At 35.7% G+C, this 15,140-nt stretch overlaps 1 protein-coding gene across 13 annotated transcripts in view; it reads left to right on the top strand.

Moving 5' to 3' along the window:
• The window catches only part of PTPN4 (protein tyrosine phosphatase non-receptor type 4), a 207,697-nt gene that overhangs the window by 161,049 nt on the left and 31,508 nt on the right, over positions 1–15,140 (top strand). For all 13 annotated transcript variants that reach the window (XM_077861382.1, XM_077861383.1, XM_077861381.1 and 10 more), the window contains 4 exons: positions 83–208; positions 3,116–3,274; positions 13,433–13,592; positions 15,026–15,109. In XM_077861382.1, the coding sequence (XP_077717508.1) occupies positions 83–208; positions 3,116–3,274; positions 13,433–13,592; positions 15,026–15,109 (529 nt within the window). The remainder of the gene's footprint in view (positions 1–82; positions 209–3,115; positions 3,275–13,432; positions 13,593–15,025; positions 15,110–15,140) is intronic.

Raw genomic sequence — 15,140 nt, 5'->3', positions numbered from 1 at the left:
TGATCTAAGTCAAATTCTGAGATTTGGTTTATAGTTGGAGGTATAAAAATAAAAATGTTTACTTACCAAATTATTTCTGCAGATCCCCAAGTAAGCCCTTGGCACGGAAATTAATGGATTGGGAAGTAGTAAGCAGAAATTCATTATCTGATGACAGGTTAGAAACACAAAGCCTTCCATCACGGTCTCCACCTGGAACTCCTAATCAGTAAGTACAAATTTACTGTAGATTTGCCTGAAGATTGAAATAGGTAAATCTTTACATTTAAATATTTTAGTGAAGTGTGACTTTTTTTGCTCCAGAGCATTATTTCCTCAGAGCCTGCAGCTTACTGCATTAGTGGCATGGAAAAGTCTTAGTGAATGAGAGAGCAGAACATTGAACATGGAAGCACACTTTCCTGTACAGTATGGGTCTCTAACCATTATATCAAGATCAGTTAGTAGACTTAAAATCTGGAAATGAGGTCATTATTTACATAATCCTTTTTTCATGCAGCTCTCCAACAGAATTTCTAGGGAAGCATATATTGTTTGAAAATGCTCAATGTTTGTGATTCTTACCTAAGCTGTTCCACCACTTTCTGTGGTCTGGAAAAAGGGGTTTCCAATGTAAATTCCCACAAGCTGAGCCATATTTTCACTAAGAAGCCTATGTTACCACCATTTACTGTTTATATACTTTATCCTAGTATTTCTCACAAAAACTGTATGCTTTGGTATAAATAAAAATATTATAATCAACTTGTACTGGCTGAAGATTTTAATTTTATAATGTGCTAACAAATGTGTGTAATATATGTGCATACCTAGGTAATGATAAACAGATATCAGTGTGTTCATAGATTTTGTTTAACCAAAAGGTTGAATACAAAATATTTGAATTTTGGTGTGAAATGTTATATTTAAAGAAGTCTAACTTTAGAAATGTTTTAAACACAATAATATCCACTAAGTGTATACTAAATTCTGCTTTGTAATAAAGATGTTACTTATTTATTTTAGAGAGCACAGTGTGGGGAGGAACAGAGGGAAAGGGACAAGCAGACTCAGCACTGAGTGCAGAGCCTGACACGAGGCTCGATCCCACAACCCCAAGATCACAACCTAAGCTGAAATCAAGAGTCACATGCCCAATGAACTGAGCCACCCAGGCACCCCTGTACTAAATTCTAAAAATTTTGTCACCCGTGGGTGTTTGTCAGCCCAAGAATAAACATCTACCATATTAAAAGTAAAGTTTCGTTCAGAGAATATTAGCTCCTTACCTGCATGTCTTCCTAGCTGCTAAAAAAGATAAGACTCAAAAGTTTTTCTCTTACTAATTGCAGATTGCTAAATCATCTTTTTAAATAAAATATTACCATATATTCAGAAGCTAATCAACAATTTGAAGAAAATCCATAACCATCTTTTTGGTTCATTTTCCATCCAGCCATGTCTCCATTTGTTACTAGTACCACTAAACAATTTTAGCAAATTATAGAAGACACAGGAAAGATGATTGAGTTAATTAGTTAGCAGTAGCTTTGATTAAGCTTCCTAGATAATGAAACAATTTTAGATAGGATCTAAAAAAGTTGGTTTTTTCCTCAGTTCTACTGAGACAGTACAGTATGATGGTTAAGAGCATGGGCCCTGGAGTCACTGTAAGTTTGAACTTTGTTTTTGTTTTAATGATTTTATATATTTATTCATGAGAGACACGGAGAGAAAGAGAGGCAGAGGAAGAAGCAGCCTCCATGCAGGGAGCCCGATGTGGGACCTGATCCCGGTAACGCGGGATCATGCCCTGAGCCAAAGGCAGACACTCAACTGCTGAGTCACCAGGCGTCCCTAAGTTTGAACAAGTTAATTAATCTCTTTGTTCCATTTTCCTCATCTACAAAATTACAATAGCAGTGTCTTTCTTGTAGTATTGTTATAAAGGTTAAATGAAGCAATATATAAAATGCTTAGAACAATGCCTCACACATAAGTGTTCAAATGTTAGCTGTCATAATTAATAATAGTAATGATAATAATAGTTCATGTGACTGTCGCTTATAAAGATGGAAATGTGTTATTCATTATTTATTTTTAAGAATTTTAAAAACTCCTGTAAATAAAAACTTTTGTAAGGACTAAAAACAAACACAGACCAGAGATATTTCTGAATTATTTATTCATATATTCATTATTTTATATAGGCATACCTTGGAAGTATTGCAGATTTGGTTCAACCACTGCAGTGAAGCAAATCAGTGAATCTTTTTGTTTTTTAGTTATATATAGAAGTTATATTTATACCCTACAATATCCCATTAAATGTGCAATATGTGCAAAAAACCAGTGTGCATATTTTAAAAAATGCTAACCATCATCTAAGCTTTCAGCAAGTCATAATCACTAATCACAGATTACTGTAACAAAAATAATAATTATAAAGTTTGAAATAATGCAAGAACTACCCAAATGTAACAGAGACATGAAGTGAGCAAATGCTGTTAGAGAAATGGCATCAATAGACTTGCTCCTCCCCACAGTTACTGGGACCCTTCAATACTTTTTTTTTTTTTTTAAGAGGGGCTCCTGGGTGGCTCAGTCAGTTGAGTGTCTGACTCTTGATTTCAGCTCAGGTCATGATCTTGGCATTGTTGGATCGAGCCTGCATCAGGCTGTGCACTCAGAGAGGAGTCTGCTTGAGATTCTTTCCTTCTGCCCTTCTACCTGCTCATGTTCTCTCTCTCTTTCTCTCTCTCTAAAAAAAATCTTAAAAAAAAAAAAGCAATAAAGCAAAATGCAATAAAATGAAGTATAAATTGCTGTAATCCTGTAAATGCCGATTAAGACATAAAGTTGTAGTGACTAAAACCTTCAGACATTAAGGTTGGTAGAGATAATAGATTAAAGAGATAAAACCCTGTGGCAGATCACTGACTGTAGTTTGGATCTTGGACTTCCCATTAGGTATTCTTTCTATTTGCATCATACTGTTTTTGTCAGAGATTTTGCTTGGTCAATGTTGTTTAGTCTTAAAACACATACCCACTTTCTAATGTAATCATATAAGTAAGAAACTAGAAAAAATTATTTAAAGCCCATTTTCACTCAATTTTTCTTCCTCTTCATGTAGTCGAAATTCTGCATTCACACAAGAGGGAACCCGGTTACGTCCGTCTTCAGTTGGTCATTTGGTAGACCATGTTGTTCATACTTCCCCAAGCGAAGTATTTGTAAATCACAGATCTCCATCTTCAACACAAGCTAATAGCATCGTTCTGGAGTCATCACCGTAAGACCTTTTACATTTAACTTCCTTCTTATAAATAATAATTCCCTAGATTGTTTCATTTGAAATAGTCTCAGAAATTAGGGTAATTGATACAAGCATTTATTTATTCAATATTTTAAAATTTTTATGTATTCATAAATGTGCTTATTTGTTGCTGAGAATTCTTTGTATTGCGCCACCACCACCACCAAAAAAAAAAAAACCCTCTTATTATTTTGTTGACTTAGTATATTCTTAAATCTTTAGTTTCTGCAGATAATATAGCACTGTGTTCAAGCAGTAATATACTAAAAGAGTTTTCTTAATATTTTTCAGGAAGGGAACCATAAGAATGAATAGACAATGGGAAAAGTTTAGTAGCAAAGAAGAAGTAAGATGATCATCATACTGAAAATAAGTTGTAGAAAGTATACACAAAATTCTGTGTTTATACCCTGTCACCTTAATGTGTAACATGCTTACCCTCACATTAACATGCAATATCTTGATGTATTGGTTTACACACTGCAGTTAGTCCATATGCAAGTAAAAACAGTGTGAGAATTAGGGGGAAAAGTAAAATTCTTTATAAATGCATAGATAAATAAGAGTAATTGTTGAGAAGAAGGAAGGGGTGTAGGATGTAGTGACTCTCATCAGGGCTGAAGAAAGAGAAGTCTGAGAGTGACGGGTGGAAGAGTAGACAGATTGGTTAGCAAAGCAGGTTAGGTATAGGAGCTCCAGAAACATGACAAGATATACTGGAGGCCCTATAGTTGTCCTCACTATAGGGCCAGCCAAGGAAGAGTGGCTAAGCTCTTAAAACAAGTGGGGGCAGCCCGGGTGGCTCAGCGGTTGAGCCCCTGCCTTCAGCCCAGGGTGTGATCCTGGAGACCCCGAGTCAGGTCCCATATTGGGCTTCCTGCATGGAGCCTGCTTCTCCCTCTGCCTGTGTCTCTGCCTTTCTCTCTCTCTATCTCTATGAATAAACAAATAAAATCTTAAAAAAAAAAAAAAAAGTGGAATTTTAGTCTCAGTAACATATCTTGGTAAAACGTTTTGTTTTTTGTGTACAGTAAAAAGGATAGAAGAGGAAAGATATACACTGCACAGCGACACACCTGGAGAATAAGTTGACAGGAGATAAGGTTGATGAAAATGTAATTTTTCATTACTTTAAAAATTATCATTGTAAACTTTGATTTTTAATAATTATATATTTTCTAATTCTGAAACTTTAAAAAGTACAGTAATGAAGCACATGATCAAAATGTTAATTGATTAAATTTAGAATGATATACTCTCAGCACTAGAAATAAACCATATAGAGGAATCTCAAAGCCTGTCATACTGCAGAATAAAACAATTAATTCTCTAGACCAACCCAAATGACTTCAATCCATTTTTTGAAGAGCCCTTTTCTCTCTCTCTCTCTCTCTCACACACACACACACACACACACACACACACACACGAATACATACACATACAATTGAGTATTTCCATATGTAAATTTTATAGGTTCCTCAAGCCAAAAAAAAAAAAAAAAACCTTTGTTCTGGTTTCCTGACCTTTAATGGAGATGCAAGTTCAGGATGGATTAGAATTGAATGGTTTCTGCTTCCCCATTTGTGCCACAAGAATTTCAAATGCTTGGGCCTCTCTTCAGACATGTATTTTCTGAGGTTTATGTGTTTGTATTCAGTTTTAAATCTCTTAACATTGCATTTAAAGTTTATCCAGTTTTAATTTAAGAATAATGAGAGAATTCTGAAAAGATAAGCTTAATGATAAACATAAAACTTACATTAATTGCTTACAATCAGCTTCAGAAATGATCTCACTGTTCAAGACAACTCAGTGAAATAGCAAAGACCTGTAAATCCCTATTTTGTAGATGATAAAGCCACACTTAACAGAACTTGTCCTAGTTTATAGAACTAAAATTCAGGCCTTCCCTACCTAAGCCAACCAACAGAACTTTGTGTCCTAGACAAGACTTTGTTGATTGATTGACCAATTGGTTGGTTGACTGATATTTGTAATCCAGAGAAAATACTTTACAACTTAGAATCCATAGGTTTTAGTTTTGGCCAAATGTGGAAAGAATTTGGACAAGGTTTTGGATGAATCACAGAGCGTTTCAACATGTATTAGAATAACTCTTCAGATCACCTCACCAGTTTCCTGATTTTTTAGTGAGAACACGGCTTTTCAGGTGAAACATGGGTCCAAATTTCAGTCCCTGGGTACGGTCACCTGCGTCACAAGGAGAAACCACTATTAACTCATAGGTGTATTTATTATGGAAACAAATAGGAGGTTGTTTGTACTGCTTAGAATAAAGTTATCATTTCTAGGGAGGGTTTATTGAAACTACAGTCTACCATTTCCTTCCTTTCTTTAAATGTTTCACAGAAAATTCGACTGTTTTAGTTTGTGATTTTCTGAGAAAAACAATAACCCTCAATTAATTTGAAAACACTAACAGGTGTTTATTTTAGTAAATTCACACCACAAATGTTAATATACTCCCATTAATAATGTAACAAGGAAACTCGGACATTTCTACAAAATCATAAAACATGAGTTGGGTGGTTAAGATTTTATTTTTTATTTTTATTCAAATTGCTAAAGACAGCAACAGAGAGCTGCTGTGACTGCAGAATAAGCAGTTTTCACTGCTGCTATTGAAGCATTCATAAGGAAATTTAAAGCTGACTGGATTCAAGTAAACTAGCAAAGTTTTTGCCTACTTGGCTTCACTGACAGATTTAACATCAGTCTAACCTTTTGCTGCTGTGTTACAGTACACATTACATGTAAGATTGCTGCTTTTTAAAATATATTTTTTTGCTGCTGTGTTAAAATATATTGCTCTGTTGACAGCAAAGTGCACTGAAAAGTAACATTTTCATTATTTGCTCTTAACATTTCTTAAAATATCAAAGTTGAAGATAAGCAAGTTATTTATACTGAAAAATCCCAATATGAGAGTTGTGCATTGGAACACTTTTAGAATTATATTCCCATCTCCTCTTCTCCTTTCTATATGTCCAAAAGTTAATACAGGTAGTAGTTTCTCCACAAAATTTTTTGTGTGGATAGATTTGAACACAGTGTTTCAAACTCTGCTCCCATTCACCCCACCACCACCACCACAATTTTAGGCAAGTTACTGGTTTTAAATATATTAAAATCATTGAGTTAGAAATACGTAACTGATTAAAGTGCATGTTATTGGAGCACAGATCTCTACTGATCTAGTATTCTCTCCATTTAAATAATACAGCGGTATTACTACTTATATAACCAAATGGCTTGATAGAAAATAGTCATGTTTGAGATATGGTCTGATAAGTTCTGTTGAGGGCTCAGATAATATAAGAGCTTGCTTAGCCCTTATCTATTTTATAAATTGGCTTCTGAGAAGCATTGTATTTGGAGAAGAGTCTACTGTTATATCAAGTTTGAAAACCTCTGGTTTAAAATAACTTTGCTCCTGCTTTTTTGCAGTTATTTTGTTTAAAGTGCAACTATAGCATAATGTTCAGAGCACAAGCTCTGGATTCAGACTGGGTTTAAAACTTGGTCCCACCGCTTCTAATTATGTGACCTTGACCTTGGGTGAGTCATTTTATCTCTAAGCCTTAATTTCCTCACCTGTTAAAAAAAAAAAAAAAAAGAATGATAATATCTACCTCAGACGGTTGCTGTGAACAGTAAATAAGATGAATGGTTAAGCAGAGAAAAAGTACTTAGTAGATTAGATGTTAACTACAATAATTGTATAATTTTAGTTAATTGGAGGGTTATACTGGCAGCCTTTAAGTATATTTATCAGCCATTTATCTGTCTACATATTTGACGTATGGATGTCTGGTTGAATACAATGAGGAATTCTCCAAATTCATTCATAGCTTTATCCTTAGGCCCTAATCACAAGAGACTCTTTACAGATTTTATAATCCTGAAATATCAAATCCATTTCCTTGAGCTATTTTTGCCTGGACTGTCCCATTCTAGTCTTTTCTAATGAGTCCCCACAGCTTTGCCTGCACTTCATCACTTCCTTTCGCTTTGTTCTTAAAGATTTGCCTTCACTTTGCTCCTCTGAGCTAAGCCACTGAAAATTTTATGTCCATGCTCAGCTTAACCTAATTCCCATGACAATCTTGATCAACTCTAGCAACATACAGTTGACCCTTGAACACCATAAAGGTTAGGGGTGCCAACACCTACATAGTTGGAAATTCACATATAACTTTTGACTCTCCAAAAACTTAACTGCAAATAACCTGTTTGACTAGAAGCTTTAGTGAAAATATACACAACTGATTGTCACATATTTTGTGTCTTACATGTAATGTGTACTGTATTTTTACAATAAAGTAAGCTAGAGAAGATGTTAATAAAAAAATCATGAGAAAATACATTTATAGTACCATACAGTAAAAAATCTACAAGTATGTAGATTGGCGCTGATCAAACTATGTTGTTCAAGGGTCATCTGTATTATGGATCCTGCAGATACCAGACCACTTTAGGACAAGGAAATAAAAACCAAAGGAGATGTGATGGGAGGAAATGATCAAGCCGTGGGGACTCAGAGGGTGCATTGTATTTGAGGCTGTACTTGGTGGCAGCTAGACTAATTATGTAGGTCACCAGGCTACTGCAACTGCAGTATTCCTAACCTGCCATCCTCCTCTGCCAAATGTCTCCAGTACTCTCTTTTTGGAAACTGAGGTCTGGGACTTGGAGTTTGGTTAAAACCAGGCATCTCAGGTCTGGGAACTTGATTCTGAAATAGATTCTTCCTGATACAGTAACATGACATTTTCAGTTCTATTCTCAATATTTGTCATATCCCTGAGAGTTTTATATGCACGTTTAAATTGCTTGAACGTTAATTAGTAATCAACTTGGAATGGTGTTTACTTTGAAATATTGTAAATGTATTAGCCAACATGTCAAGAAGCCTGAGTTTTGAATCAGGATTTTATATGCATCTTACATAGTGTAAGTATAGTAGGGTTACTGCCCCATGAAAACTTGGATAGCACTAGTGATTACAGTGAGACATGGGCTCCTGGTAGTATCTTAGAGCATTAGAAGAAGCCATCAGTCCTGGCAAGTTTGTATTTGCTGTGTACCAAGGATATGGATTTTGTTTTCTAATCTTAAATTAGAATAAACTTTATGCTTCTATGAATGATATGTATATACAGTTGAACCTTTAGCATTGTTTTTTTAAACACAATTTTCAGGGTTTATCTTGCCTGGTTTTCTTTGATATAAGTAACAAAATAATCCCTTTAGGATTATACTTCTTTCTATACTCTCCTTGTAACAACAGATCTTTTCTACCTCCCATCTTTAAATCCAAAGCATTATCTCTAGTTGTAAAACTCCAACCTTAGCTCTGATGTCTACTTTTTTCTTTGATTCCTATTTCCCTTGTCTTATCTGAACTTTTTGATAGTAGATGCTAGCTTTCTCTTTAAGTCATAGGTCCCTTCTCTCAGTGGAATTATTTCTAATGGGGCTGTCTTCCACTTCGCTGTCTGGTTGTTCTTCCAAAGTATATGATGTCTCTTTATCCAGTTATAATTAGCAATTGTGGGGATTCTTTTATTTTTGCCTAGAAATAGTATCTTTTTTAAGAACTGATCTATTTAATGACATTGTTTAAAATATATTGTAATTTCTAATTATAATGCGTGGTTTATGAAAGTCATCTTCCTAGATAATTGAGTAAGTAATAAATTAACTGTACTCATGATCTCTACATTAGATACAAAGTAGGAAGTTATTTGTTATAATAAATCGAGTTAATACATTTGGAATATGTCTTAAAATGTATTTGATAGCCTTTGTCCAAAATAAGAATGTCAGGAGTCTATTCACATCTTTGATTACTTTGATAGACTGTGTTAGACAGAGATACAAGTAGATGTATAAATAAAAATGAAATTTGGTTCTTGAACATGGAGACATAGAATGGACAGTTATCCAGATTACTGTAAAAGCTCCCAGACTACCTAGCCCTCTGCAACAATCCAGCATCTGGAATGCCTGACCATCATTCTCTGAGAAGTTATTCTAACAAGAAAGTTACATAAAACAATGAGAGAAGGCAGATAGCCCCTTTCCAGAAATCCGAAATTACAGTGTTCTTTCCTGTGTTCTGTCTTGACTAATCCTTTCAGCATGTGCTGTTTTCTCCTTATCTTTTCTCTGGAACTTGGTTTAAATTTCAACCCAAGCCTGTGTGCTTTCACCCTTTTCTTTTCTGTGTCTTCTTGCAGACTTAGTAACCCTGGGTGGGATTTATGTGGGCTGGGGTGTCTGTGGCCTATCTAAAGGCAGCAGCTGATTCTTGGCTTTGACCAGTAGTAATGCAGATCCATTCTTTCCAGAGCTTCCAGCTGTTCCATTCTGGAAATCCAGATATATATGTAAGTTTTAAAATGTAGTCAGTTAACTCACATTTATTAAGAATAAATAATGGGCCAAATGTATTTTGGCCAAAATTGCCCCACAAGCCATGATTTTGCAACCACTCTTTTAGAACAATGATTTCTAATTAGAAAAAATAACTTCTGGAGCTTTTTTGACTATATAATGCCTAATCTTTAATGCCAGTAAGATAGATCGACAATTTTAGCAGAGTGTCTCATAATGTCAGTACTGTCCCTCTTATAACTGAGCATTGCCACTGTTAGACCCATACCCACCAAATTTAGTTAGATGTTGCTTTATAGATCAGGCTTGAGTTTGTTCCTCTTGTGTATTTTAGAACTGTTGTATATTAGGCTGTTGACTGGACCAAGAATAAAGTAAGTTACTCTAACTATTCTGATCTCAACCTTATACTATGCCCTATGGATCTTTAGTTTTGAAGCCGTTTCCTGGGTGTGACAAATAAATGCAAAACAAGAAAAAAAATCTTTGGATAGATGTGGAGTTCAGGGACTTCTGGATTTTGTAAATTCTTGGAGGCTTTGTATCAACTGCTTTTTAGAAATGTCACATATGTGAGGCTGTGCAAGGGGATGTCTGTCTTTGTGTCCTAATCCCTTCTGGCAGGCCATGGTTGAGATCCGTGTCTCTGTTTTCATCTGTAGGAACATTTTCCCATACTGGCAATATTTCAATACATTGGATCTGAAAGCCTTGAGTTCTTGGAGTGGAAACGAGTAGAATAAAAACTAGTATGTTTGGTACCTGTAATCCCTGAACATCAAGGTAGACCTCAAAGAAGGCTTTGCTGAAAAGAGAGATACGTTCTTTTTTGCAGTCCTTACAGACTTCTCAGAATTTTGAGCATTTTATTCCCTAAAGACTTCTATGTGGAAAGTTAGGCTGAGTGGGCATTATGACTTACCAACTTACTTAGTGATTAAGTTTTATATTACAGGGATCCCTGAGTGGCGCAGCGGTTTGGCGCCTGCCTTTGGCCCAGGACGCGATCCTGGAGACCCGGGATCGAATCCCACATCGGGCTCCTGGTGCATGGAGCCTGCTTCTCCCTCTGCCTGTTGTGTCTCTGCCTCTCTCTCTCTGTATGACTATCATAAATAAATAAAAAAAATGTTTAAAAAAAAAAGTTTTATATTACATTATGAAAATTTAGGACTATATTCTCTCTTAAGAGAAACTTCTCTGGAGGACCATACAGTTATACCATTTATTTTTAATCCTGGCTGATTTCCTTGGCTAATCAAATTTTTAGCTTCATTATGTATATCCTGCAGGTATTTAGCAGTGAGCCTCTAAGCTTCACACCTTCTCTACCTAGGGAGAGCATAGATATTAAAGAGCTACTCTGACACTACTTTCTGTATCCACTATCTTGGGATAAATTATGCTGTGGTAGCAAATTACTCCACCTTATAGTGACTTACAACAACAAAGCTTATTTCTTTCTTGAATTAATTTGCTCATGGATCATCTGTGGCTCTACTCCATGTCAGGTCTGTTCCAGGACCCAAACTCTTATTTGGAGCATGGCAAGTCTCATGACCAAGGAGAAAGAGAAGCATAATAAACTGTGAATTTTTTGTTTCTTAAAGTGACCACTTCTGGGGCACCTGAGTGGCTCAGTGATTGAGCATCTGCCTTTGGCTCAAGTTGTGATCCCGGGTCCCTGGGATCAAGTCCCACATTGGGCTCCTCACAGGGAGCCTGCTTCTCCCTCTGCCTATATCTCTGCCTTTCTCTTTCTCTTTCATGAATAAATAAATAAAATCTTTTTTAAAAAGCTAAAACAGGGGATCCCTGGGTGGCTCAGCGGTTTGGCGCCTGCCTTTGGCCCAGGGCGCGATCCTGGAGTCCCGGGATCGACTCCCACATCGAGCTCCCTGCATGGAGCCTGCTTCTCCCTCTGCCTATGTCTCTGCCTCTCTCTCTGTCTTTCATGAATAAATAAATAAATAAATCTTTTTAAAAAATATAATTAAAAAAAAAAAGCTAAAACAAAAGTGACTACTTCTACTCACATTTCATTGGCCAGAACAAGTCATATGGCCAAGCCTAATGTCAACCAGAGGATATACAATTTTTGAGCAATGATGCCATCTAATGTAGTTCCACTTCCTCAAGACCTTACAGCTTATATCTTAGGCATCTGTTGTTACTTAACAAAAAAGCAAAACTGGATAAAATCTGTGCCTGAATAGTACAGTAGCAGCCATGTAACTTGACATAGCAGTTTTATCAATTCTCTTACGGGACCTTAGGCAATGGATAGTAATTCTTTTATTTTCCCAAAGGCCTCCTGGCATCCCAGAGATAAATAACAACCTCAGTAATAGTCACTGCTCTTACCATGTGAACCATTTCCTCTTACTTTACTTAATCTCCTTGCTTCCGCAATCTCCTTGGATACATGCTTCCTAGTAAATTGAACTACTGGTTCCCCCTTCTGGCCTTTGTGAAAAACTCATAAGTAATGTTATTACATATACTATTCTGGGTTTAAAAAAACTACCGTTTTTACTTTGAAGCTCCTCCTGCCTAGCTCTTTTTATCAATCCTTGGCTATCAGAAATTGAGTCTTATGCTCCCTAATGTTAACTGGATTTTGTTTCTTTAAATTATGTACACCAACACTGTCGTGTCCAGTTTTGTCTCCTTAGTGAGCTCAGCACTCTTACTCAGATTCTAATCTTTGTTGCAGTACTGAGTTCATTATTTTCATGAATTATGTTTTATTTCTGAGTAAATTGTGCCAATCACAAGTTCTCTAGATGTACCAGATGTGTGGAATGGCTCAAACTCTTAATTCTGATTTCTCTTTGGTTGCCTTTTTTCCTGGCTATCTTTGTGACTCCATTGAAAACCTTATTTTAAAAAAGTGATTTGGAAAGGAATGTATACTATTATAGTAGATTAATAAATATCATAAATATCTTCATAGTGGTACCCTTAAAGTATATTTGATTATTATATAGAATTGTTTACAGATTTGGTAAAGTAGGGAATTTGATATATTACTTAAAAAGTTAAGAAATATTTCATTAAACAGTAACACTTGCAAATAAATATGGTATTTTTTTATTTATTCATGAGAGACACAGAGAGAGGCAGAGACATAGGCAGAGAGAGAAGCAGGCTCCCCTCAAGGAGCCTGATGTGGGACTCGATCCCAGGACTCCAGGATCACGATCTGAGCCAAAGGCAGATGCTCAACCACTGAGCCACCCAGGCATCCCTAAGTAATGGTATTTAAAGCTTGTCTCTAAATAAATAATAGATAGATAGATAGATAGATAGATAGATAGATAGATAGATAGATAAAGCAAGCAAGCTTGTCTCCTGGGGCAGCCTGGGAGGCTCAGCGGTTTAGTGCTGCCTTCAGCCCAGGGCATGATCATGGAGTCCCGGGATCGAGTCCCACGTCAGGCTCCCTGCATAGAGCCTGCTTCTCCCTCTGCCTGTGTCTCTGCCTGTCTCTCTCTGTGTCTCTCATGAATAAATAAATAAAAATCTTTTAAAAATAAATAAATAAAGCTTGTCTCCTACTAGACATTGTAAATTTCTAATTTGCATAAAACCTATTCCTAGGTTTTATGTTATTTTGTTTTGTTTTGGTTTTGACCATAGCTTTTAAAATAACAGTTGTAGAAGACAGTTTCCAAAATACAAATTTTTTTTTTCCTTTCTCCTATCCAGATCACAAGAGACCCCTGGAGATGGGCAGCCTCCAGCTTTACCACCCAAACAATCCAAGAAAAACAGTTGGAACCAAATTTATTATTCACATTCTCAACAAGATCTGGAAAACCATATTAGTGAAACGTTTGATGTTCCATCTTCTCCTGAAAAATCTACTGTGAGTAGCTTTCAGATATTCTCATGTCGCTTTGAAATTTTTAAATTGGAAATAAAATTTTTTATACTGTAGTGTGTTTTGTCTGTAAATTTTATTATTATACTTTCTCTTTTTCATCATAATGTTGCTAATGAATTTTGCCATGATATAACCCAATTGTGGAATTTCCTTATATCATTACTCTAAAAGTCCATTCTTGACAAATTTATGTTGAATTTAGTTTTGCAAAACACACATTTTCAGAACAAATGCTAATGAATAATCCATTAAATACCATTAACTGTATTATATAATTCAGTGAATACAGAGACTATCATTTCATCAACCTTTTGAAATTGAGTACAGGTTCCTGGAATATATAACCACCCTCTGTTCTATAAAATATATTTATGAATCGTGTTGGTACTTTTCCCTTAGAGAACATGCTTTTACCACAACAAAAATGGTAAATTTTTAGAATCCTCTGATTTATGAATTTTCATTGCTTTCTCAAGTAGATACAAATAAACCGAAAGTAAGAATGTCAGTAAATTTTAGAGATACACTGTATTCATGAAGATGTATTAAGACAGAGAAATATGGGTCTATTTTAGGAAACTTAAAGGGACATGAGGGAATGAAATAAGGTGCAAGGAGAAACCATATATGTGAAATGGTTCAAATGTATAGAGATAGAAAATAGGTTAATGATTGCAGAGTAATAAGGAATGGGGGTGATGGGATGGGAAATGACTGGTAATGGGTACAGGGTCTCTTTGGGACATGATGACAATTTTTTAAATTAAATGGTCGTGGTATTTCTATAACTGTGGCTATAATAAAAATTATTGAATTATATACTTTGAAATGTATAGCATTTGAATTATATTCCAATAAATCAGTTTTTAAAAGCAGAGGGAGGGATCCCTGGGTGGCGCAGCGGTTTGGCGCCTGCCTTTGGCCCAGGGTGCGATCCTGGAGTCCCGGGATCGAATCCCACATCGGGCTCCCGGTGCATGGAGCCTGCTTCTCCCTCTGCCTGTGTCTCTGCCTCTCTCTCCCTCTCTCTGTGTGACTATCATAAATAAATAAAAATTAAAAAAATAAAAATAAAAGCAGAGGGAGGAATGTGAATTCATGCAACACTTATGAACACTTACTGTGTGCAAGACTTTGATCTGGGTTCCAAGGATCTTGCAATTAATAACTGCATTCGTAATACCTATTCCTCCTTGCACTCAGTCTAGCGTGCTAGGGCAAGGAGACTGTATCTAATTGGTGTAACTGCAAGTTATTAGTCAAAATTTACGTTCCTGAATTAGCATTTGAATTTAAATTATGCTTTTTTATATGCTATAGATAATATCAACATACAAAAAGCATGCATCATGTGTATCTTTGAAGAAGAGATTATAAATGAGGAAAATTATGTTATTTATTTTTGTCTTTTTAAGCCTAATGGTGGTATTCCACAAGATAATCTTGTTCTAATCAGAATGAAACCTGATGAAAATGGAAGGTTTGGATTCAATGTAAAGGTAACTGAGAATTTACATTGTATTCAGTTTT

The sequence above is a fragment of the Canis aureus genome, chromosome 20 (assembly GCF_053574225.1).
Source record: "Canis aureus isolate CA01 chromosome 20, VMU_Caureus_v.1.0, whole genome shotgun sequence".
Lineage (NCBI taxonomy): Eukaryota > Metazoa > Chordata > Mammalia > Carnivora > Canidae > Canis > Canis aureus.
This window is presented reverse-complemented; position numbering and strand designations above follow the sequence as displayed.